The sequence below is a fragment of the Macaca fascicularis genome, chromosome X (genome assembly GCF_037993035.2).
Source record: "Macaca fascicularis isolate 582-1 chromosome X, T2T-MFA8v1.1".
Lineage (NCBI taxonomy): Eukaryota > Metazoa > Chordata > Mammalia > Primates > Cercopithecidae > Macaca > Macaca fascicularis.
Genome location: NC_088395.1, coordinates 591,388 through 617,500, shown reverse-complemented (window position 1 = coordinate 617,500; position 26,113 = coordinate 591,388). Strand labels below are relative to the sequence as shown.

The 26,113-nt window shown below is 54.6% G+C and overlaps 1 protein-coding gene across 1 annotated transcript; it reads right to left on the bottom strand.

Annotated features, from left to right (window-relative positions):
• Positions 1-8,682: 8,682 nt before the first annotated feature.
• Positions 8,683-24,748, bottom strand: LOC141409390 (short stature homeobox protein). The gene is made up of 5 exons (XM_074029238.1): positions 24,396-24,748; positions 20,635-20,843; positions 14,462-14,519; positions 14,252-14,340; positions 8,683-9,707 (listed from the first exon to the last, which is right to left on the bottom strand). The coding sequence occupies exons 1-5, from the start codon at positions 24,676-24,678 to the stop codon at positions 9,462-9,464; spliced, it is 885 nt and encodes a 294-aa protein (XP_073885339.1). The 5' UTR covers positions 24,679-24,748; the 3' UTR covers positions 8,683-9,461.
• Positions 24,749-26,113: the final 1,365 nt, after the last annotated feature.

Here is a 26,113-nt window from a genome sequence, read left to right as displayed (position 1 = left end):
ACGTTATTTTTCTTGGCTTCTTTGCTTATCAGTTTAATGTAGCCGTGCTTGCAAAGTTTAAAACAAGTTTTTTGTTTTTTTTTTAACAACGGCTCCAAAAAGAAAGGCTTTAGAAAAGCTTATCCCTGGGTGTTTCGTGAGTGTTTTTGCTTTCTCCGCATTTTTCCTCAAATCCCTACATCGTCTGCTATTAAACGTGAAAGTCTGACACCAACAGAAGCCTCGGAAACAGAAGGACACGTCAGGAGGAGGCGAAGTCGACGACGTTGTGTGTGTAATTCGGGAATCTGAGAACGGATGGTAAGAAGCTGTTCGGTAGAAACTCAAAGATCTCTGTTGAAACTGTGTCCGTGTGAAAAAGTTAATTTTTTTTTTTTATGTGGTCAAGTCCAGAGAAGTCTGCAGGAGAACCCATGGAAAAAATCAGAAAGGAATTCCGGGCTGAGACACTTACTTTTCCGGTTGAACGATGCAAAAAAAAAAAAAAAAAAATGAAGATCGAGGAAGATTCCGTTCATTTTTTGAAAAACGTTCGTTACGATTGGCAACAAACTGTTTCTAAGGAACAGGATCTCTCAAACCAAGTGAAACAGTGGGATGTGCAGAGCAAAGCTGAGCAGTTTGTTTTGTTTATTTCATGTTATTTTATTTTATTATTCCTTTTCTTGAGACAGCATCTGGCTCTGTCGCCCGGGCCAGAGTGCAATGGCGCGATCTCGGCTCACTGCACCCTCCGCCTCCCGGGTTCAAGCCATTCTCCTGCCTCAGCCTCCCGAGTAGCTGGGATTGTAGGCACCTGCCACCACCACGCCCGGCTAATGTTTGTATTTTTAGTAGAGACGGGGTTTCACCACGTTGGCCAGGCTGGTCTCGAACTCCTGACCTCAGGTGATCCGCCCGCCTCGGCCTCCCAAAGTGCTGGGATGTCAGATGTGAGCCACTGCGCCCAGCTAGTATTTATATTTTTAATAGAGACGGGGTTTCACCATGTTGGCCAGGCTGGTCTCGAACTCCCGACCTCAGGTGATCCGCCCGCCTCGGCCTCCCAAAGTGCTGGGACGACCGGCGTGAGCCACCGCGCCCGGCGAAAGCTGAACGTTTTAACCATGAAATAACCGTGTGCATTCGCCTTTTCACTGAGGCCACACGAGTAGCCTGCAAAGACCGAACTTGCCCGCGTCTGCCTTAGTCAGGGCTGGAGGTTGACGTGTTGTGGTCACAGCCACGAAGGCACGTCTGGTACAGACGCAAAGCACCAGTTTCCTCCTGTCCGGCAAGACCCACACAGGCCCGGTGAAGAGAGAACTCTGAGTTTCAGAGGCCTTTTGCACCACGCCGGCCAGATAAGGAAAAGAAAGCTCAAATTGCACTTTGCAGAAGGGCCTGGACACACACGGCCTCCGAAACCCCTTCTCTGGCCAGGAGAAGCTTTTCACGAATTAGCAGGAAGAACGGACTGTGGAGACTCAGGGCACCTGAGGGGTGTCTGAAAGGCTCCGAGCCCCCACAAACAAAGCGTCCTCAGCCCCTGCACACCCTGCCGCCGTGGTGGGGACCCTGAACCTGTGTGTGTGCGAGGCTCTGTCCCTCCCCCCACTTCCCTCCCAGCTCACATGTGTTTTTTATCACAGCTGGGAAGCGGTCGGGCCGGCCAAATCCAATCATCAACGTCCTTTTACAGAAAGAGAGAAAGAGCTATGCCAAAAATTTTTTTTAAACACGTAAAAAATTGTCGTTTTTAAAAGTCAATTTCTTTTTCCATTTGAGAAAAAGCTATGCCAAAAATTAAAAAAAAAAAATGTAAAAAGTTGTCGTTTTAAAAAGTCAATTTCTTTTTCCATTTGAGAAAAAGCGAAGCCAAAAATTTTTTTAAAAATGTAAAAAGTTGTCGTTTGTAAGTCAATTTCTTTTTCCATTTATTATTATTATTATTATTATTATTAATTATTTTGTCTCAAAAATGATTCCATCATCATTACACCATGCTGGAAAATCCGTGCCACTGTCTGAAAACTGAAACAAAAGAGAAGTTAAAAAGTGTATCACCGGCCGGGCGCGGTGGCTCACGCCTGTCATCCCAGCACTTTGGGAGGCCGAGGCGGGTGCATCACCTGAGGTCAGCAGTTCGAGACCAGCCTGGCCAACATGGAGAAACCCCATGTCTACTAAAAATACAAAAATTCCTTGGGCATGGTGGTGCGGGCGCCTGTCATCCCGGCTACTCCAGGAGGCTGAGGCAGGAGAATGGGGTGAACCCGGGAGGCGGAGGTTGCAGTGAGCCGAGATCTGACCACTGCCCTCCAGCCTGGGCCACAGAACAAGACTCCGCCTCAAAAAAAAAAAAAAAAAAAAAATTCGTTAATTAATGAAATAAAGTCCACAAGAAGCACCTCTGCTGTGTTCCCAGCACTCTTTTGATTCAAATCAGGGCTTTTCTGTCCTGCTTTTTGCCACCTTCTGGGTGAACGTGGCTGAGAAGCCGGAAGGCACGTTTCGGTAAAGGGTACCTCTCCCAGTCTGGGAGTGCGGGGGTGGGGGGTGTAGGTCACACCAGGTACCCCCCAGAAATGCACAGAGCACCCCGGGCTGCCGGTACCAGAACAACGCTCTGTTTTTAGCCACGGCCAACGACTCAGGATTTTTTTTTTTTTTTCCAATCAGTCTGTCCTCAGGGGAGAGTTGACAATTTTTTTTTAACACTGGAATACAAATATTTATAAGTTTATTTATATCTCAGTTTTACAGGATGTACATTCATACCACGGGGCCTGACAAAATACAGTCTGTTGCTACAATGGAACCTTAGGAGCGTGACGGTGTCGCCGAAAAACCTCAGGGTGTTTTATTTTTATTTTATTTTTTCATCCCCGTCACCGCCCACCGACAACATCACAGGCTGACAAAGGTCAAGACTGTTGGTTTGGGAAACGGCGTGTGATTTTTCTTTTCATGTGAAGCAATCCCTGAAACTATCTGTCGATGTCTACGTAACCCGGACGCGCCCGCTATGTCGTAAATCGTAACGGGCTCCTCGTAAATTGGGGGGGGGGGCGGGAAATAAAGAGGAACAGGTTTCAGAAATATAAAAATAAATGCCAGGCAATGTCAAATTTACACTCCACAGAATTAAAATAGGACATATTTACGAATTTCCAACCCAGGGGGAAAAAAATAAAATAAATAAGAAATCCACATACATCTCAAAGCAAGAAGCAGGGGACGGTTTTTGCCTCCTTCCCACCGGACCTGCAGATACGACGGGCTGAATTCGTGAAACGATCCCCTTTCAATCCATAGCACGTTTCGTAGCTTTGAAACCTGATAGTCTCTACATTCCTTCACCGGTTTCTCATTAAATATCAAATTTCCAAAAAGCACGTCTACGTGGCATCCCGTCATCCACGTGCGTACGCTCACTAAGCGGATTCTCTTTCATAAATTAGGCACCAGTTTTATTGTTTTCTGTTTTGTTTTGTTTTTTTTTTTTTGAATGTCAAACGTGTCCACCTAAAGCCTCTCTCCTCCCCAGACCTCCCAAAGCTGGAAGCAGCAAAAGCAAAATTCTAAAATGTGTGCCGTTGGAGTGGCCCCGCCGCGCGTCCTCCTCCACGCTGGAGGAGGGAGCTGGACGATTCTCCTTGTTCTTAGAGAAAAAAAAAAAAAAACGTTAGAAAGGTCAGCATGAAACCTAGAGGTTTTCCTTCCATCCTCACCGGAGCTTGGCACCAACCTGAAATCCGTGTCGGCTTCGTCCGGGTGAAACGCCCACAACTGTGCCCAGGCTGGACACAGTCCACAGACGCTCCCGAGTGCTCACGTGGCCGAGAACAGCAGCAAGGCCACAAAACAGACACTCGGGCTTGCAAGGCCCATGTGGGAGCCTGGCTGGGCTTCGGCAGGGTGGACAGACCATTCCTGCGACAGAGCGTCCCTGGACGAGCCAAAAGGCCTCCTTTCCTTACGGGAGCGACGCCAAGCCCGTCGGACCACCGGGTTTGTCACTGGAAACACGGGTGTTGGGTGTGGTCCGTTTCCCCGTCAGTCGCACAGACACACAGACTCTGTCCCACCTCTTTGTTCCCGGTGCTGGAGAACGAGGCCACAGCCACGGGCCCCCTGTCGCCCCTGATTGTTAAATCACACCTGTACCCCCAGCCCACCCCCACCAGACAAGGTGCATTTTGGTAAAACTCCTGCCAGTTCCCGGGAACAGACCTTTGCAAAGTAGGCACCCGTCAGAGAGGCGACCGGAGAAAGAAAATCCAATCCCCACATCCAATAAATCCAATCCCTTCTCCTCTGGGTGCTTTGTCGTCAGAGAGAGAGAGAGAGAGAGAAAAAAGAGAGAGAGAAACGTGGATGTGTCAGAGATGGACATGACCAGAACGCTCACACGAAGAAGGAAGTGCGACCGACACCGTCCACGGACCCTTTGGCCAAGTTTTCGGGGGTGGGGGTGGGGGAAGGAACATACGTATCAGGGCTCAACCCCACATGGCTCAGTTCGGCCACAGCAACGTGTTCCTCTCGACGGGCCGGGGCTCCCGTGGATCTCACAAACCAAACCCTCTCTCTCTCTGAAATCACGTTACGAGGAAATTCAGCCCCCTTCGCTATCCCGGCGATATTCCTGGCTTTGCCACAGCGAGCTCAGCCGAAAGCCACTGGGAAACCAATGTTGACTTTGAATAGAACCTTGTTTCCAGCAAAAAGCACCGGGAACCGCCAACGTAGGCCCACCCCATAAATTCAACGTCTCACATCCTGTGGGGAGACACACGAGCCATTTCCACACTGAACGTTCAGGCAAACGTGTCCCAGCACTTGGGGAGGCCGAGGCGGGTGGATCGTCTGAGGTCAGGAGATCGAGACCAGCCCGGCCAACATGGCGAAATCCCGTCTCTACTAAAAAATAGAAAAAGTAGCCGGGAGTGGGGGTGCATGTCTGTCATCCCAGCTCCTCGGGAGGCTGAGGCAGGGAAAGTCGCTGGAACCTGGAAGGCAGAGGTTGCAGTGAGCCGAGGCTGCACCACCGCACTCCAGCCTGGGCGACAGAGCGAGACTCCGTCACAGAAAGAAAGAAAGAGAAACAGGGAAGAAAAAGAAGAAAAAAGAAAGAGAAAGAAAGAAAGAAAGAAAGAAAGAAAGAAAGAAAGAAAGAAAGAAAGAAAGAAAGAAAGAAAGAAAGAAAGAAAGAAAGAAAGAAATGAAGGAAGGAAGGAAGGAAAGAAGGAGAGAGACAGAGAGACAGAAAGAAAGAAAAGAAAGAAAAAGAAAGGAAGGAAGGAAGGAAAGAAGGAAGGGGAAGGAAAGAAAGAAAGAAAGGAAGAAAAAGAAAGAAAGAAGAAAGAAAAAAGAAAGAAAAGGAGGGAGGAAGGAAGAAAGGAAGGAAGGAAAGAAAGAAGAAAAAGAAAGAAATGAAAGAGGAAGGAAGGAAGGAAAGAAGAAAAAGAAAGGAAGAAAAGAAAGAGAGAAAGGAAGGAAAGAAAGAAACAGAAAAAAGAAGGAAGGAAAGAAAGAAGAAAGAAAGAAAGAGAAAGAAAGAGAGGAAGGAAAGAAAGAAAGAAAAAGAGAGAAAGAGAGAGAGGAAGGAAGGAAAGAAAGAAAAAAGAGGGGAAGGAAAGAAGAATAAGAAAGAAGAAAGAAAGAAAGAGAAAGAAAGAAAGAAAGGAAAGAAAGAAAAGGGGGAAGGAAGGAAGTAAAGAAGAAGAAGAAAGAGAAGGAAAGAAAGAAAGAGAAAAAAGAAAGAGGGAAGGGAAGGAAGGAAAGAGGAAAAAGAAAGAAAGAAAGGAAAGAAAGAAAAGAAAGAAAGAAAAAGAAAGAAAGAAAGAAAGAAAGAAAGAAAGAAAGAAAGAAAGAAAGAAAAAGAAAGAAAGAAAAGAAAGAAAGAAAGAAAGAAAAGGAAGGAAGGGAGGAAGGAAGGAAGGAAGGGAGGGAGGGAGGGAGAGCAGAGGGCGTCGGTGGTGAGGACTGGTCACAGTCCAAGCTGAATTTCTCATTTCCTTCCATCCTGGAGTTTGGGGGAGAAAAAAGAAACCAGCACACGCGTCCCCCTTATCCAGGAGCCACTGATCCAGCCCCACAGAAAGTCACCCAGCTTCTCTCGCAGGAGACAAGCCAAAGACCGCCGGTCTGGACAGACACGAGTGTCCTCCCCGCACGGTTCTGTGGGTTTGCTCTGCTTTGGGGGCCCGTTCGTGAGGGGGAAGCTCGGCTCTCTTTCCATATATTAAATCAAACCAAAACACCTAGGCCTCCTCCTGGCAGGCCCGGAGGCCCAAGCGTCCCAGCAGGGTGGACGGTGCCTTTTACAAGTTCAGACACAGGCCAGGTGCGGTGGCTCAGGCCTGTCATCCCAGCAGTGTGGGAGGCCGAGGCGGGTGCATCCCCTGAGGTCAGGAGTTTGAGACCAGCCTGGCCAACACGGCGAAACCCTACAAAAAATACAAAAAAAAAAAATTAGCTGGGCCTGGTGGCAGGTGCCTGTAATCCCAGCGAGGCTGAGGCAGGAGAATCTGGTTCGAACCCGGGAGGCGGAGGTTGTGCTGAGCCGAGATCGCGCCACTGCCCTCCAGCCTGGGCCACAGAGTGAGACTCCGTCTCTTAAAAAGAAAAGTTCAGATTTTACAGGGACCAGACGTGTGTCTACATCCTCACGGGGAGTGAGTTTTTGTCCGGAGGAAATGATGACAGATGGTTATGTTTCGATTTTTCAAAATTACTCAGCTCTTTTTCGGGGGGGAAAAAAAAAACCAAAAAAATATCTAGGGCCGTACACCTCTTCCCAAACCCCTTTTCCTGAGGGTTACACACTCCGACGAACGAAAACCTGCTTCCCAAATATTCAAAATGCAATTCCTCTTTTAGATACAAATTTCATCTGAACGATAAAATCCTCTCTCTCGCTTTCTTTTAAATTTCCAGCTTAAAAAAAAAAAATGCGTAAAGGAGACAAACTTTCTAATGCCATTAACGTCTGGGAAAAAAAGAAGTTGCAACTGATTGAAAAATATTTAATTTGCATTCTTTTTTCTCCCTCCCTCTCTCTCTCTCTCTCTCATTTTACAGCAGTTCTAACATTTTGAAATACAAAACGTTGAAGGGGCCTTTTGGTATGTGTGTAAGGAGTATCCGAAGATAGAAATGAAATGGGTCCAAACGTGTCTACATTTCGTGACGAGATAGAAAGTGTTATGTGGAAGAAAAAAAAAAAAAAAAAAGAAGTTTCGTTTTTGGTTTTTAGGTTTTTTTTTTTTAGCTCCACCTCAGGGAGAAGTATCTCAATCAGACGTTAGGAAAGAAAAAACGGCCAAGGTCGAATCCGGAAAGAGGCAAAAGGTGGTTTGGAAATAAGAGACTTGGCCACGGAACGTTAGTAAAGGTCGAGAGAACATATCGTTTCTCTCTGGACAGGCCCGGGTGACGGAGGCAAATCAGGCAGATGAAACTCTTCTGGGAGGTCAGCAAACCCCTTTGCTATGTTCCCAGGAAACCAGTCAGAACATTCTGGATGTTCTTGGTGGAGTCATTTCAAGCAACCGTCCAGTCCATGCCGGCGGTGAGGACAAGTTGCTATCTGCTGTTTATAAAACTATAGGGGGCACGGTGGGAGGCCGAGGCGGGTGGATCACCTGAGGTCAGGAGTTCGAGACCGGCCTGGCCAACATGGTGAAACCCCGTCTCTGCTAAAAATACAAAAAATTAGCCGGGCGTGGGTGGTGTGCACCTGTCATCCCAACTACCTGGAGGGCCCAGGTGGGCAGATCCCCTGAGGTCAGGAGTTCGAGACCGGCCTGGCCAACACGGTGAAACCCCATCTCTGCTAAAAACACAAAAAATTAGCCGGGCGTGGGTGGCGGGTGCACCTGTCATCCCAACTACTTGGGGTGTCTGAGGCAGGAGAATAGCCTGAGGTCAGGAGTTCGAGACCGGCCTGGCCAACACGGTGAAACCCCGTCTCTGCTAAAAACACAAAATAATCAGCCGGGCGTGGGTGGCCTATGGCCGTAGTCCCGGCTACCACTCGGGAGACTGAACCCTGGAGGCGGAGGTTGCAGTGAGCGGAGATGGAGCCAGTGCACTCCAGCCTGGGCTACGAAGCAAGTCTCTGTCTCCAAAACAAACAACAAACAAACAAACAAACAAAAAGAAAACAGAAGAAACAAAAGAAGAAACTGGCCAAATGCAGAAGATGGAGTAGAAGAGAAAGACAAAAACCTGGAACCGCCTACGTCTGCAAAAACCTTGAAAGTCTCTGGATCTCTCCCTTAATTTTGACGCTTCCCAACCAGACACAACAGCTCAGGTACCAAACTGATACTCAGGCACTATATCCTCTGCTCCCTTTCATCCCCTTTAGACACACAAACCCACCCTTGCACCGGGCCCAGGGCGATGTCCACACTCATGATTTGTGCAACGGGACCCCTCGGTGGCCAGGGCGGCCAGCGCTGCGAGAAGAGGCAACGCCTTACGGTTCTTATTATTATTATTAGTTTTTAATCTATTATCTTTATATAGTATTGCACGTCATTCCATGTTATTAAAGTTAATGCTGCTTTAGGATTCCAACGCGCGTCCGTCTCTCCGGCGAGTCATGACGCGTCTGAATTCTGTAAAACAGCAGAAAAGCAAATCCCAAACAAAAACAAACAAACAAACAAAAAACAAAACGCAGTCAAGGGAGGGAAGCAAATACTGGAAAAAGGTGTCAAGTGGCCTGTTCGAGGGCACCAGGCCTCCCCACTCTTCCCAGTGAGGTGGGACCAGACGTGGTCACCAGCATCAGCATCGTGGTCCTCGGAACGTGGGAGTCACAACGTGGGAGGTTCGAATCTCCCTCCCCTCCCCTTCCAAGTCCCCCCGGTTCACGTCCTCAGCCACACCAGCCACAAAACTGTTCCCTTATTGCTGCCTCTGGGATGCTGGGGGGCGGGGGGGCGGCCGTGGGAGGACAGCCCGGCCCCCTCCGCCTCCTGGGATTCCAAAGTCCACATTCAAATCCACACAGCTCTTGGGACGAAGGAAGGAGTATATGGAGGTAAAGAAAACCGTTGGCAACGAAGACACGCGGCCTTTTCATCGGAGACCAGCCCCGGGATCTTTGCAGGTTCACAGACTCTAGGATCTTCCACACGTTTTGGGTCGTTCACCGCATGCATAGGGTAGAGCAGAGGAAGACGCAGCCAGGCAGGGTTGACCCTTCTCCAGGGTCTCCCAGGACGCACGGGCAGCCTTGGAGAGGCCCGAGCAGGGCGCACGGCCGCTCACGCGCTCCGCCTTCTGCACCGTCTCCGTGAGGGTCGCGCGTGGACGGTCCCGGGAGCCTCCTCCCCAGGCCTGTTGCAGGAGCTCCCGGGGCGCACGGAGCAGATCCAGGCGGAGTTGAGTGCAGGACGCGCGGTGCAGGCGGGGCGCGCGGAGCCCGGGAGTCCGGGTGCGCTGGGGGCTGCGCGGCGGGGTCAGAGCCCCAAGGCCTCCGCGTGCTTCCGCGCCTTGAGCCGCAGGTCGGCGATGCTGGAGTTTTTGCTGTTGCTCTTGGCGGCGGCGGCGACCACGGCGGCGGCCGAGGCGGACTCGGCCAGCGATGCGATGGGCAGCCCGAAGGGCGGCGGGGGGAACATCAGGTAGGGCGCGTGCGCCGCCAGGTGCGGGTGCAGGTGCGGGTGCGCGTGGGCCACGCCTTCCAGCTGCAGCTGAGCTTGGACCTGCAGGAGCGGACCCGGTGGCGTGAGCGCTCAGGCTGGGGTCTGGGGGGCCTCCCCCGTCCCAACCACCCCCCCGAAATCCACAACGTGCCTCTTCTCCCCTAGGGAGCGTCGCCCCTTCTCCAGCCCTGGAAACCATCCCACACCCGACTGTGCTCCTTCCCCCTGGCCCAAGGCTGTGCCGCGTCACCAGGTCCCCAAGGCTCTCCCGGGACACCAGGTCCCCAAGCCTCTCCCGAGACACCAGGTCCCCAAGGCTCTCTCGGGTCACCAGGTCCCCAAGCCTCTCCAAGGCCACCAGGTCCCCAAGCCTCTCCCGGGACGCCAGGCCCCCAAGCCTCTCCCGGGTCACCAGGTCCCCAAGGCTCTCCCGGGACACCAGGCCCCCAAGCCTCTCCCGGGACACCAGGTCCCCAAGCCTCTCCCGGGTCACCAGGTCCCCAAGCCTCTCCCGGGACGCCAGGCCCCCAAGCCTCTCCCGGGTCACCAGGTCCCCAAGGCTCTGCCGCGTCACCAGGTCCCGAAGCCTCTCCCGAGACACCAGGTCCCCAAGGCTCTCCAGGGTCACGAGGTGCCCAAGGCTCTCCCCAGGACACCAGGTCTCCAAGCCTCTCCCGGGTCACCAGGTCCCCAAGGCTCTCCCGGGACACGAGGTCTCCAAGCCTTTCCAAGGCCACCGGGTCCCCAAGCCTCTCCCAGGACGTCAGGTCCCCAAGGCTCTCCCAGGACACCAGGTCCCAAAGCCTCTCCAAGGCCACCAGGTCCCCAAGGCTCTCCCGGGTCACCAGGTCCCCAAGCCTCTCCCGGGTCACCAGGTCCCCAAGCCTCTCCCGGGACACCAGGTCCCCAAGCCTCTCCCGAGACACCAGGTCCCCAAGGCTCTCCAGGGTCACGAGGTCCCCAAGCCTCTCCCGGGACACCAGGTCCCCAAGCTTCTCCCGGGACACCAGGTCCCCAAGGCTCTGCCGCGTCACCAGGTCCCCAAGCCTCTCCCGAGACACCAGGTCCCCAAGGCTCTCCAGGGTCACGAGGTCCCCAAGGCTCTCCCGAGACACCAGGTCTCCAAGCCTTTCTGAGGCCACCGAGTCCCCAAGCCTCTCCCAGGACGTCAGGTCCCCAAGGCTCTCCCAGGACACCAGGTCCCAAAGCCTCTCCAAGGCCACCAGGTCCCCAAGGCTCTCCCGGGTCACCAGGTCCCCAAGCCTCTCCCGGGTCACCAGGTCCCCAAGCCTCTCCCAGGACACCAGGTCCCCAAGCCTCTCCCGGGACACCAGGTCCCCAAGGCTCTGCCGCGTCACCAGGTCCCCAAGCCTCTCCCGAGACACCAGGTCCCCAAGGCTCTCCAGGGTCACGAGGTCCCCAAGGCTCTCCCGAGACACCAGGTCTCCAAGCCTTTCTGAGGCCACCGAGTCCCCAAGCCTCTCCCAGGACGTCAGGTCCCCAAGCCTCTCCAAGGCCACCAGGTCCCCAAGCCTATCCCGGGTCACCAAGTCCCCAAGCCTCTCCTGAGCCACCAGGTCCCCAAGGCTCTCCCGGGTCACCAGGTCCCCAAGGCTCTTCCCAGGACACCAGGTCCCCAAGGCTCTCCCCAGGACACCAGGTCCCCAAGGCTCTCCCGGGTCACCAGGTCCCCAAGGCTCTCCCGGGTCACCAGGTCCCCAAGACTCTCCCCAGGACACCAGGTCCCCAAGCCTCTCCAAGGCCACCAGGTCCCCAAGCCTATCCCGGGTCACCAAGTCCCCAAGCCTCTCCTGAGCCACCAGGTCCCCAAGGCTCTCCCGGGTCACCAGGTCCCCAAGGCTCTCCCCAGGACACCAGGTCCCCAAGGCTCTCCCGGGTCACCAGGTCCCCAAGGCTCTCCCGGGTCACCAGGTCCCCAAGACTCTCCCCAGGACACCAGGTCCCCAAGGCTCTCCCGGGTCACCAGGTCCCCAAGCCTTTCCAAGGTCACCAGGTCCCCAAGCCTTTCCCGGGACACCAGGTCCCCAAGCTTCTCCCGGGACGCCAGGTCCCCAAGGCTCTCCCGGGACACCAGGTCCCCAAGCCTCTCCCAGGACGTCAGGTCCCCAAGGCTCTCCCAAGACACCAGGTCCCCAAGGCTCTCCCGGGTCACCAGGTCCCCAAGGCTCTCCCAAGACACCAGGTCCCCAAGGCTCTCCCGGGTCACCAGGTCCCCAAGCCTTTCCAAGGTCACCAGGTCCCAAAGCCTCTCCCGGGACACCAGGACCCCAAGCTTCTCCCGGGACGGCAGGTCCCTAAGGCTCTCCTGGGGCACGAGGTCTCCAAGCCTTTCTGAGGCCACCGGGTCCCCAGGCCTCTCCCAGGACGTCAGGTCCCCAAGCCTCTCCTGGATCACCAGGTCCCCAAGCCTCTCCCAGGACACCAGGTCCCCAAGCCTCTCCCAAGACACCAGGTCCCCAAGGCTCTCCCGGGTCACCAGGTCCCCAAGCCTCTCCCAAGACACCAGGTCCCCAAGGCTCTCCCGGGTCACCAGGTCCCCAAGCCTCTCCCAGGACGTCAGGTCCCCAAGCCTCTCCTGGGACACCAGGTCCCCAAGCCTCTCCCAAGACACCAGGTCCCCAAGGCTCTCCCGGGTCACCAGGTCCCCAAGCCTCTCCCAAGACACCAGGTCCCCAAGGCTCTCCCGGGTCACCAGGTCCCCAAGCCTCTCCCAGGACGTCAGGTCCCCAAGCCTCTCCTGGGACACCAGGTCCCCAAGCCTCTCCCAGGACACCAGGTCCCCAAGCCTCTCCCGGGTCACCAGGTCCCCAAGCCTCTCCCGAGACACCAGGTCCCCAAGGCTCTCCAGGGTCACGAGGTCCCCAAGGCTCTCCCCAGGACACCAGGTCCCAAGGCTCTCCCGGGTCACCAGATCCCCAAGGCTCTCCCGGGTCACCAGGTCCCCAAGGCTCTCCCAGGTCACCAGATCCCCAAGGCTCTCCCGGGACACCAGGTCCCCAAGGCTCTCCAGGGTCACGAGGTCCCCAAGGCTCTCCCCAGGACACCAGGTCCCAAGGCTCTCCCGGGACACCAGGTCCCCAAGGCTCCGGTGCGCAAAGCCAGGCAGGCCTGAGGCCTCCAACGGCCTAATTTCACTGGGTCCTGCCGTCGGCAAGAAGAAGTGGGCCCCTTCCCCCACCTCGAGGCCAAGTCCCAGGAGAGGAGAACCGCGGAGGGATGCGGACCGGTCTCCTTCGGGCCTGCGCCATGGAGAGCTGGATAGCTCGTGGCGACCAGCGCTCGGGGTCCATTTCTGAGTCGTTAATTTATGATTTAGGCTTTTAGACCTTCCACTCCCCACCGCCACCCCCCCCCAAGCCTTTGCACCCTCAGCCAGCAGAGGCTGCGGCCAGACGGGTGGTACCTGCAGCCCTTCGCCAAACACGCGCCCAAATACAAACCCCAGCTGTCCCCTTGGGATCAAACGGTCAAGAACAGAGGCCACGCGTCCGCCCTGCCAGAGCCCCCCAACTCCGTTCCCGCATGGTCCCGATCCCCAGATTAGGGACCGAAGGGGCGCGCAGAGGCGCTGGGCTGCGTTCCCGCAGGGCGCACGTGGGCGCTGCGCTCTCTCGTCCTGGGACCGTGCACCCCTCCTTCCACACAGTTTCCCGCTTCCCCCCATGCCACCCCCACACTAAACCAGAGCAGGGGGCCCCCTTGGGACGCTTGGGTTCCGCGACCGACCCCCCCTCCCCCCGGACACTCCCTGAAAGCCGCAAATCCACGCTGGGAACCCAAACTGCTGCTCACTCCAAAGTCAGCGGGGAGCTGAGTAGGGTATGCAGAGCCCGGGCCAGGGGCCAGGGTCCAGGCAGACGCCCCAGACCCTCGGACACTCGGGGGTGGTGGTGAAAAGGGAGTGGATGCGTATCCCATTTCTGGTATCCAGGCGCAGGCATCCCACCGTTCTTAACCAGACAGCAAGCCAGGTGGGGGGGGGGGGGGCCTGACTGAGTGGGACTTGTCACCCCTCTGGTTTTTGTTAAGATTTCCCTTTGGGCTTGTGTGTGTTCACTTTCCCAAAAGGTCTCTGAGTTTTAACAGCCTGATTTTTTTTGTTGTTTTGAGTTGGAGCCCTGGGGTCTCACTCTGTCCCCCAGGCTGGAGTGGAGCGGCGCCATCTCCGCTCACTGCAACCTCCGCCTCCCGGGTTCAAGTGATTCTCGTGCCTCAGCCTCCGAAGTACGTGGGATGACAGGTGCACACCACGACGCCCGGCTACGTTTTGTGTTTTCAGTAGAGACGCGGTTTCACCGTGTGGGCCAAGGCTGGTCTCGAACTCCTGACCTCAGGTGATCCACCCGCCTCGGCCTCCCAAAGTGCTGGGATGACAGGCCTGAGCCACCGCGCCGGGCCCAGCCTGATTTAATACGTGTCAAGGTGCCTGTAAATACCTCCTTGGAAAAGCCACTGATTTTTTTTTTTTTTTTCCTGGGGGTCAACTGAGAAGTCTGCAGGGGCAGGGAGGGGCGAGCAAGTAGGGGAAAGGGGAGGGGGTGGCGGGTCCCTGGGGATCTTCAGAGGAAGAAAAACCAAGCTACCTGTTGAAAAGGCATCCTTAAGGCTCCCATGTTCACATAGGGTGCCACCCGGCAGGCGTCCAGGTGGTTGGCTGTGCCTAAGATGACGCCTGTGGCGAAAGGGAGGAGGCGTCAGTGTGGTGGTCCTGGGTGCAGCCAGCACCTCGTTACCCCCCATCCATCCTCAAGCAGGCGCCCCCAGCTCCAGGTCCCCCCAGTCCCAACACTTACCTTTATGCATCTGATTCTCCTGTTTGCGGCACTTTGCTCTCCGGTTCTGGAACCAAACCTTGTGGGGGAAGCAGAAAGAGATGTGGGACCCTCCGCGCCCAGCCCAGCCTCGCCAGGGACGCCCTTCCTGTGAGGATGAACCAAGTACTTTGCACCTCTGGGAGTCCAGAAGCGACCGATGGGGGTCCCCAGTCCCTCACCGCCCCTCTGTCTCCAACCCTGCATAACTGGCTACCTAGAACTGGAAACTGGGTTTTGCTTTTTTTTTGTATTTTGATTTTTGTTTTTTGTTTTTTGAGACAGAGTCTCGCTCTCTCACCCAGGCTGGAGTGCGGTGGCGTGATCTCGGCTCACTGCAACCTCCACCTCCCGGGTTCAACCAATTCTCCGGCCTCAGCCTCCCAGATAGATGGGACTACAGGCGCCCGCCACCACGCCAGGCTCATTTTTGTATTTTTACTAGAGACGGGGTTTTACCATGTTGGCCAGGATGGTCTCGAACTCCTGACCTCAAGTGATCCACCCACTTCGGCCTCCCAAAGTGCTGGGATGAGAGGCGTGAGCCTGAATCCTGGCCTAGAACTGGAAATTGGGTTTTGTTTTTTGTTTTGTTTTTGAGACAGACTCTTGCTGTCTCATCCAGGCTGGAGGGCAGTGGTGTGATCTCGGCTCACTGCAACCTCCACCTCCCCGGTTCAAGCAATTCTCCAGTCTCAGCCTCCCAAATAGCTGGGACTACAGGCATCCGCCACCACGCCAGGCTAATTTTTGTATATTTAGTAGAGATGGGGTTTTACCACGTTGGCCAGGCTGGTCTCGAACTCCTAACCTCAGGTGATTCACCCGCCTCAGCCTCCCAAAGTGCTGGGATGACAGGTGTAAGCCTGAATCCCGGCCTAGAACCGGAAATTCGGTTTTGTTTTTGAGATAGACTCTTGCTCTCTCATCCAGGCTGGAGTGCAGCGGTGTAATCTCGCCTCACTGCAACCTCCTCCTCCCAGGTTCAAGCAATTCTCCAGCCTCAGCCTCCCAAATAGCTGGGAGTACAGGCATCCGCCACCACGCCAGGCTAATTTTTGTATTTTTAGTAGAGACGGGGTTTTACCATGTTGGCCAGGATGGTCTCGAACTCCTGACCTCAGGTGATCCACCCGCCTCAGCCTCCCAAAGTGCTGGGATGACAGGTGTAAGCCTGAATCCCGGCCTAGAACCGGAAATTCGGTTTTGTTTTTGAGATAGACTCTTGCTCTCTCATCCAGGCTGGAGTGCAGCGGTGTAATCTCACCTCACTGCAACCTCCTCCTCCCAGGTTCAAGCAATTCTCCAGCCTCAGCCTCCCAAATAGCTGGGACTACAGGCACCCACCACCACGCCAGGCTAATTTTTGTATTTTTAGTGGAGACGGGGTTTTACCATGTTGGCCAGGATGGTCTCGAACTCCTGACCTCAGGCGATCCACCCGCCTCAGCCTCCCAAAGTGCTGGGATGACAGGCGTGAGCCACCCGCACCCGGCCTAGAACTGGAAAATGTTAAGCTCTCCCTGCCCTGCCTAAGTGAGACCCGTCCATTATCACTGATGAACTGAAGTTGAACAAGTGAGTTCTGAGACAGTGGAAGTGGACTCTGGAGCTTTCCAGCATTCTGTACACCCTGTAGGAGAACGCGAGTTGCCACCTGCAGACTTTAGCCACCAAGGTAGAGGGGCCACCAGATGGCCAAAGGGCTCCAAATCCAGCCCCTTCTCCAATCTAACTCTGGACACACCAAGCCCAGAAAATATCTTGCCTTCCTCGGCCTCCTTGGGAGCCCTGGGGAGCTGAAGGGGTCCCACTCATATGGCCAAGGGTTACGAACATCCCAGAGAGGAACCCCAAGGATAGCAGGCTTTGCCATATAGGGGCGTTCTGTCACTTTGAGGACTCCTGAGTCTTGGGGGAAGCTATGAAGACGTTGAGTGCAACAGAGCCGGGGACCCTCCGGAGGCTGGAGAAATTCTCACAGGTCTCATGTTAATATTTGGGGGCGAATTCCGTCCCCTGTCACCTCCTACAAGCCCCCACCGCTCTCCCAGTATTGACAGTCCCCTCCTGCACAGACAGACCAGCTGGGGAATACAAGGAGTTTAGCCTAGGCCTGGTAATCTGGACGCCTCCCCATCCCCTCCCCCACGGCCACCTTCCTGACAGTCTGAGTCGCTTCATTCCTCCTAACAGGCTTCCTGTGGCAGCTCCACCTGCACCCTGACGGACACGGCAGTCACTGCCCAAGACAAATAATTCACACAGACACTGTTGTGAGCAAAACACGTGCTGGGTCCACAGCCACCACACCCACACCGTGCAGGGCCCCGGGGGGAGCCGGTGCACCTGCACCCGGGAGTCTACACAACGGCCACATGCATTTGGTCTGGAACCCAAGACAGAGCCTCCCGCCCACCTTCCAATGTGGGCCCTCCCGGGGGCTGCAGCGCTCCTAGAAAACTTTATCCCGTGTCCCAGCAAAGTCACATCCTGCCTCATCGCCTCCCCCAAAAAAAGGTCCCGGCCTGCGGCTGAGACTGAAATTCACAAACAATCGCTCTCTCCCCCTTTCCAAAGCCTGTGTCCAGAGTCACTTCAGACCCCCACCTCCAAGCGACTGCCAGTGTGTCCGTCAATGCTCCCAGTACTCTCCGCCTGTCTCGTACACGGTCCGGGAAGCCAGCCGGACCCCCTAAAGCCTCTGGCAGGGCGTTTAAAAAACAAACAAACAAAAAACAGAATCCTACTGAAACAAACAAACAAAAACAGAATCCTACTGAAACAAACAAAAACAAAAACAGAATCCTACTGAAACAAACAAAAACAAAAACAATCCTACTGAAACAAACAAACAAACAAAAACAAAATCCTACTGAAACAAACACAAACAAACAAACAAAAACAGAATCCTAGTGAAACAAACAAACAAAAACAGAATCCTAGTGAAACAAACAAACAAAAACAGAATCCTACTGAAACAAACAAACAAAAACAGAATCCTAGTGAAACAAACAAACAAACAAAAACAAAATCCTACTGAAACCTGGAAAGCCTCGTTCAACACGGGGAGGGGGGGAAAAAAAAAGATGATGAAGAATAAAAGTGATGAATTAGCTGCCGCGTTAAGTGCTAATAAATCAGTCTTGGAGTGATTCACGATCAATTCCAATTAGGCCTGAATATGGTAAGTGAAGTGTGTGACACTGGTTTAGACAGTTATTTCTTCATTAAGGGACCGCTCGCTGATTTTTCCTTCACCCACGCCCGCAACGCGATGTCCTTTTGATTTCCATTACAGACAGTGAATAATGACATTTAATTTAGCTCTGCGCCATAAACCCACAGATATTTGTTGTAATTAAATTACCACCCGCCCCTCGCCGTGGTCTCATAAGTTTCCATTAGAACCCTGACAGCTGGGTGATGTGACTTTGCAGGGGCGACGCTAAAAATAAAAGGTTAATCGGGAACAGCTTCCATCGGATGCTCAATTTATTTACAGCAAATTTCCACCCTAAATGGAAACTCTATCCGCTCACAGCACGGGACGGGCTGTCCTGAAAGAGATTATCCAACAATTCACGAAGAGACGGGATTAAAATCTAGTTCATTTTCTCTCCCTCCCCCGTCCCCGTCCCCTCCACCATCACGACTTCCACGGGACGTCCGTGTTTGAACTAATTGATTTTTATGACGACTCCAAGGCCTGCCCGCCTTTACCCTACGATGATTTTTCCCTGCGGCGAGAGAGAGAGAAAATGATGTATTTTATCCTATTCCCATGTTTGTTTTTATTATTATTTACCGTCGTTAAATTTTCATGTGACCCCTGAGTCCATATAACCCCCGGCTTCTCCCCCATCTGTCTTTATTTTAGGGCCTTCTCAGGGTCTGCACACACACCCCACCCACCAATTCTCTGCAACTGAACTGAGGTGCGAGTCGGTAATAGACTACGGAAAGAAATAGTGTGGAATTCAATTACAAGTAATTTATTTTTATAGAAACACTACATCAAGGGCCGGGGATACACTGACGGATCCCAGGCACAACACACACCAGGAGATGACATAAACTTGATGTGTCCCCTTTAGCAAAACTTTAATCTTTTCATTAATTTACACCGGGCCGTCCAATGCATCTTCTGAGAGAGGGGTGGACAGCGAGGAAACCCCTCTATTGATACAGCTTCCTTCCCTCACTGAGGCCGCAGACGCCCTGAGAAGGGACACGGTCCTTCCAAATCACCAAAGCATCTCCCTGTCTTGGGCAGTATCTTGTTTTTGGCGGTGGGGGGACTACGGTTCTCAGTCAAGAGGCCTGGGGAGTGTTTATTGAATCCTCAGGATCCCAGGGAGACCTTTTAAAGGCAGCCACATGGGAAGACGGAGGAGAATCAGGAGCCAAACTATATTTTTTCAATGAAAGAGCTTGTACAACGCACCGTGCATCAAACACACGTGTATCTTCGTCCGCTCAAGTTTTGTGTCTGAACGGGGTGGCTGGATAACCAATGCCACGGGAAGCGAAGGGAATCAGGGACCAAAACATAAATATATATATATATTTATATATATATTATACATGTATTTATATTTTTATATATATTTATATATAAATATATATTTATATATATTTATATATAATATATTTATATATTTCATATATTATATATTTTATATATAAATATATATATTATATATAAATATATATATTATATATAAATATATATTATATATAAATATATATAGTATATATAAATATATATTATATATAAATATATATATGTCTGTGTGTGTGTATACGTATATATTTAAATTAAAGATCTTGTAAAACGCTCTGCATCAAATGCATTTGTACCTTCGTCTCCTAAGCAAAAATCCAGGGAAAGCGATGTTTGAAATGTGTTGATCTCATAACCAATCCTACGGGACTGGGCTTTGAACGGCTGGTGTCTTTGCTTTTGAACGCCTTTGGCTTTGTAATCGGTCTCTCCCTGGTCGGCAATGTTAATTTCATTTATTTTTGAACGGGTTCCCCAGGGTCCGGAGATCCTGACTCTCTCTCTCTCTCTCTCTCTCTCTCTCTCTCTCTCTCTCTCTCTCTCTCTCTCTCTCTCTCTCTCGGCCCTTCTGTCCTGCCCAGAACCAGGAGAAAGCACTAGAGGACTTGACCTTCCAGGGGAAGCTGCCCTGTCAGGCAGGGGCTGGAAAAAAAGCCATTTGGAGACTCTCCCACCAGCACCCAGAAAATTAAATTCATACCTTTAACTGAATGTTTACAATGCCCAGGAAACCGCTGCCCGCGAGTCCCTCTGCGCACACCCAAGGCCCCCCCACCCCGCCCCTGGTGCCTGGTCTGATGGGACACCGTGAATTAGCGCGCTCCTTGGGGAGCCCCCGTGCCCCGCTAATGGTCTGCGCTCATCCAGATGCCCAACGTGCTCCTGCGCTCCCCAGAGCCGGAGGGAGGAGGGGAGGGTGTGTAACACAGGACAAGGCTGGAGAGGGGAGGACGGAGACAGAAACAGCGGGGCTAAAAGAGGAGGAAGGAGAGGACCCTATTTCTGACCGCCTAGGAACAGAGCGCACCCCTCTCCGTTCATCCTACGCAAAAGCCTTTTCAATGCAACCACACGGGAAGACGCGAAGGAATCAGGGGCCAACAGATACATTTTTTTAAATGAAAGATCTTGTAAAACGCTCTGCCTGAAACGTATCTGTAGCTTCCTCTCCTAAAGTAAAACCGAGGGAAAGTTTTCTTTGCATGTGTTGGTTCCCAGAACCGACCCCACGGGAGCCGAAGGGAATCAGGGGGCCCATATACGCGTTCGCTGGGTTTGTTTGCACCAAGGACAATCAAATATATATCATCTATACTATATATATTTATATAGCATATATATTTATCTGTTATTTGTCTAACACATACATGTGTGTATATTTGTTTGCCTTTGGTGCAAACGAATCCAATGAACCCATCCTCCAGGCCTCAGGCGTCTCCAAAAGCCCAGGAACCCCAACCCGCCCCACACCCCAACCTCCCCGCGCTCCGGGAACAGGACGGCGGCCCGGGCGGGCGCAGGTGGCTGTACGCGGGCCCCGTGCGCTCCCGAGGACCAGGCCATGGCTCCGGGCCCCCGGGGTTCCTACCTGCACGCGCGCCTCGGAAAGCCCCAGACGCTGGCTGAGCTCCTCGCGCATGAAGGCGTCGGGGTAATGGGTCTCGTCGAAGAGTCGCTCCAGCTCGTTGAGCTGCTCCAGCGTGAAGTTGGTGCGGCTGCGCCTCTGTTTCAGCTTCGTCTGCCCGTCCTCGTCCTCCGACTTCACGTCCTCGCGCTTCTCTTTGCATTCGTAAATCCCTGCGTGGCGGGCGGAGGGCACAGGGCTGAGGCCGGGAGCGCCTCGCCAAAGGCTCCCCGGGTCCCCTCCGCCCGCGCCCGCCTCCCCCAGCACGGCCCGCGGGGTCCTCCGCGCAGGCAGCGTGGCGCGCAGTGCGGGGCGGTTTTGCGCAACGTGGCCTCTTTTGGTGGAAAGGGGGGGCCTCGAAAACCAATGCGCATTTACGCAAAATCTGCGTGGGGTCCCCAAGGCAAAAGCCGAGGAGAGAAGACTCGCTTCTTTCCCAACAACCTGGGCTTTGCAGGAACGTCGTTTTCTTGGCCTCATCTCCGAATCGTTTCCTCAATTATCCACTTCGCCGCTGTTGACATAACCTAACCTTTTTTTTTTTTTTGGAAAGTGGGGTGTCAAATCCTATTTTTAAGGGAAAGAATTTGAGGAAGAACTGCAAACGGCGGGGTCCCCGCGCGGGGCGCCCGAGAAGGACACAAGGAGGGCCCGGGGCGAGTGGCAGATTCTAGACCCACGGAGAGACGCCATCGCCACCGCTGTAGCGCAGCGGGGCTGGGGGTCCCTCTGGGATTTGCCGGAGCTGGGAGCCCCTACCCGGAGCCTATTTCTGACCAGCATAGCAGAACCGTATCCGAGTACCCGAATGCAACACCGCGTCTGGGGGTGAACCGTGTGCACCGAAATCTTTCCTTCCCAGTTACTTACACGCGCGCGGTTGGGCACCCACCCCACGAGGGTGCCAAAAATGGCACTTTCTCGTCTCCAATAACGGTGACCTGTCTGTATTTGCAGGGGGTGGGGGGGGGAGTCAGAAGGGCTGAAAAGTCAACCCTCAAGCGTTTCCAGGCGAAAAGACTTTCCTTCCCAATTTTTTAGACATTCCGCCCCTGACCAAGCTCCGGGGTTTAAATAAAACGTGTCTCCCTCGCTCCCCTGCAATCCAGGGCTGGTGGAAGTGGCATCTCCAACGGCCCTCTGCTCCTATCTCGGGCCTGCTGGGCACAGATTAAAAGCACCCCACGCCCTAATTCCATGTCCCCTGGTGCCAAGGGTAAGGGGCTGACATTTGGAAGTTCAGCCTGGACACAGTTTCCAACAAGCCACTGCGCCCAAGAACCTTGCAAAGCTGACAAATCCAACGTGTCGACAAGGGAACAGGGTAAATGCAAGTACCCTGTTCTGTCTTCCTTCCTTCCACCACCCACGCCAGGGCCCCCCCACCCCCCCCCCCACCACCCCGAGCTGGATTCAGTCCTAGACACTTATCCCAACACGGAATTCACATTTTCTTTCACCTCCTGAAAGGCACGTGCCTGTAAGAACAGTCCGTTCCTTCCCCCAAGTGAATCGTTTCCTGGAGACGGCCCCGGCTCTCCCTGCTTCCTTTCTCTCAGTCTGAAAACGCCAGGAATGGAGCCCAGCTGACAAATTGGCCTTCAAAGTCCTCAAGCATGGGCAGGCTTTGCAAAAGCCACGGGATCCCAGGCTCAGCGGGGACGCGCTGTTCCCAAAAACTCTAGGTTCCCACGGGGAGCATCTCCCCTGCCCTCCGACCTCCCCTTAATGTGGATCTGATGAAGAAATACCAGGACGGGTTGCAGTCCTGCCCCGGCGGTCTTTCCGCACCCAGCCAAGGGCAAAGGGTAGCGGGGACTCTGTGTCTCCTCTCCTGGGGCCCTGGGTCCTTGGCCTGGTCTTTATTTTCCTCTCACTTTGGAAAGACCTGGAGGATACTTTGCTCTCCCCGGTGCATGGCCAGGGGGAGAAGAGAGAGGAGGCGAGAAGAGGAAATCAGTGTCTGGGAAGGACAGGCAAAAAGCAACGCCACAGAACCGGCCTGCTGCGCACTGCACAGCCTCTTAAATTAAATGCAGGCCCTCCAGTCGCTCCCAGCCTTGGGTCCAGCAAGGCCAACTCTGTCTATATGAATTAAAGCGCTGGGTGCCCCCCGTAGCAGTGTGCAGGGACGACCCCTTAAGATAAGACAGGCCGAGCTCCTGCCTCGTAGACGGTGGGAAACCGGGAACTGCTTTGTAAACCGTAGCCAGCTTTGTGCTTTGACAAAGTCAGGACCTCGGGAAGCAGGATCTGGTCAATCCTACGAGGACAAGGCTGTTTCCCCTAGAACGGCGCCACTCGACACCCAAGAGATAGGGTCCGGGAGAGCAAGTAGCCCCCCAGAGTCTCAGGAAGAATTACCTTTGGGGGATGCACCCTCGCACCTTAACTCTGGGTGTCAGCCAAAGCCCAGACTCGATTTTCTGCCTGGAAACGGGATAGACACTCCTATAGCCGTCTCCAGCTGCGCCTCTGACACAGCTACAGCGCATTTTATTCTTCAGATGTACGGCGCCCAGTCGTCCCCTCTTTGTACAACGATCCACAGGTCCAGACCCTCTGCCTGAGCCTCTTACTCCTTGATTTGCAACACGGGGCCATGCGCCCCTGAGGCTTCAGGAAGAACGGCCAGAGGGGAGCCCCGGGGCCCGGTCTGCGCCCCCCGCACAACCGGCTGCGCTCTGACAGCCTTGAGTGAGGACGTGCCGCGAAAACCACCAGCTTCCCCGGGCCCCTCGCGCCCCATCCAGATCCCCGGCCACCTGCGGGCGCCGGAGTGGATTGGATGGATCCAAACAGTTTTCACCAAAGACAAGTCTCGAGGTTCAAAGGAAAAATATATATATATGTATGTAGAAAGTGTTCCTTAAAGGACACAGAAGCGAGCTGACCCGGGGCCTTCCCGTCTCCTACCGCGCAGCCTCGAGTCTTCCCGCGATCTGGGGGAGCCGGGCAGGCGCTGAGCGCTGGGAAGGCGCGTGGAGACAGCTCCTCTCTGCGTCTGGGGGACCGTAAATACAAGCCAGGCAGGCAGAGACACAAATCCACATCCTAAGCAATCAGGGCCCCAGGCCGGGCGCGGGGGCTCACGCCTGCACTTTGGGAGGCCGAGGCGGGTGGATCATCTGAGGTCAGGAGTTCGAGACCAGCCTGACCAACACGGTGAAACCCCGTCTCTGCTAAAAACACAAAAATGAGCCGGGCGTGGTGGCAGGTGCCTGTCATCCCAGCTACTCAGGAGGCTGAGGCAGGAGAATCGTTTGAACCCGGGAGGCGGAGGTTGCAGTGAGCCGAGATCGCGCCACTGCACTCCAGCCTGGCGACAGAGCGAGACTCTGTCTCAAAAAAAAAAAAGGAAAAAATGAAAAAGAAATCTCAGGCCCTCCGGCCCAGCCTGATCCACCCCAGCCCGGGACCCTCCCGTGTCGGAGTCCACCCCCGCGGCCCCCGCTCCGACCCTCCCTGGGTCCCCCCCTCCCCGACACCTCCCACCCACCACCCCTGGCGGGTCTCCCGGAGCCTTCCCCGCGTCTCCGGCCGGGTCGTCTCCTACCTTCCTTTCTTTCTTAGGCAAAGCCCGGCTGGCCCGGGCCCTACCCTGGCGATCCGAGCGCCGCCAATGTGCAGAGCGAGGGGCGCGCGCGGGGGGCCGACTCCGTGGCGAGGAGGCGCCGAACCCCAGGAGGGGCCCCCCGGAGCCGCCGGCGCGCAGACGAGCTTACCTTCTGCTACTCTCGCGGGGCCGAATTCTTTCAGTTTCTCCTTGTCATTGTCTACGTGGTCCTTGAACAAATGCACCGGGCAGTGGCCGCCGCCCTCCGCGAGGTCCTGGAGGCTCGAATCCGACGTCCCCAGGTCCCGGGAGCGCGCCAGTCCGCTCTCCAAAACTTCCCGGTACGTAATGGAATCCTTCTTGCCTCCGCCGCCGCCGCCGCCTCCTCCGCCGTTACCGTCCTTGCTTTTCTGGTCAAAAGACTTGGATACAAACGCCGTGAGTTCTTCCATGGCTGGGGGCCGGGGGCTGGCGACGAGCCGGGGCGGGTGGGTGCGCGCGCGTCTCCCCGCGCGCGGAGAGGACTGCCCGGTGCGCGCGGGTGGATCACCACCGCGGTTATTTACGCCTTTCCATTGGAAATCTCACTATTTATACGCGTCGACCTCGCCCAGCCCCCCCCACCCCCCCCCCCGCCCCGTGCGCTGCCTGTCTGGTGCAATTACGGGTCTCCGGGCTCCGCGGCGGACGCACAAGCAGAGACGCTGTGTCTCCCCCACCCCATCCCCCCCCACCCCCCCTCAACGCCCGCAATTGGCTTTTCTTCTCATTTCATCACTGTTTGGCGTCCGGACACCTTGGTGCGAAGAGGCAAAGATCCCATTTTGGGAAGGGAGACCGCGCGCGCGCGCAGGAGGGGGGCGCAGAGGCGCCCGAGTCCCCCCCCCCCCCACACACAGGTTACCCCGCGTGCTTTCCGTGGCTGGAAGAAAAGCAAACTCCAGCTTTTTCCTCCACAGAGAGAGACACACACAGACGTGGAGGAGAGCCGAGCCCAGGAGCCTGGATCGTTCCAGGAAGCGCCCGGGGCGCACCGGGGAGGAGATGGCGAGACGCGGAGGGGACCCGGGCGAGCCGGGGACGCGCGATCTTGGGACAGGATGAGCTCCAAGTTGGTGGCGGCGCGCGCTTGGATGGAGGGATGGTGAGATGGCACACGCAGCTGGGGGATCCCCTAAAGGGAGAAGAACACGGGCCGGGTGTCTCCAAACCTGGACGCGGGCGCCTGGGAGGCGGTGGCGGAGGCCGAGGATTCCCCGGGGGCCCCCTCCCGGGTCTCCGGCGCCCGCAGAAAGAAGCCCAGGTCCCCGGGAGATCCGGTTCGTAAAACATCGATTCTTTCCGCGCGCGCCAGACCCCGGAGACCCCGGAGCGAGGCGTCCACCCTTTAGCGCCGCGCTGTCACCCTGGCGTCTGGGGTATTTACTGGGGTTGGGGGGTAAAAATACTTGTGATTGTGGTTTTCATTGCGGGATGTGCTCCTGCTGTGGCTATTGAATGCGCTTTAGGGGAAGCCGGTGTTGGCCGTCGCGATCTGAAATTCGTTTTCCAAGTCCTGGAAACCAAACGCGCCACGGTTCCTGCCCAGGACCTTCTACAAATAAAGTGGAGGTTTTTTTCCCTTTCCCTGTTTCCTTTTCTCTTTCTTTCCTTCCTTCCTTCCTTTCTTTTTCTTTCTTTCTCTTTCTTTCTTTTCTTTCTTTCTCTTTCTTTTCTTTCTTTCTTTCTTTCTCTTTCTTTCTTTCTTTCCTTTCTTTCCTTCTTTCTTTCTTCTCTTTCTTTCTTTTCTTTCTCTTTCTGTAACATGCCCTCACTCTCCTTCTCCCATCGCGTTTGGAGTTGGGGAGTCTCCTGAGGAAGGTGTGATTTTGGGGACAGGTTCCGTTA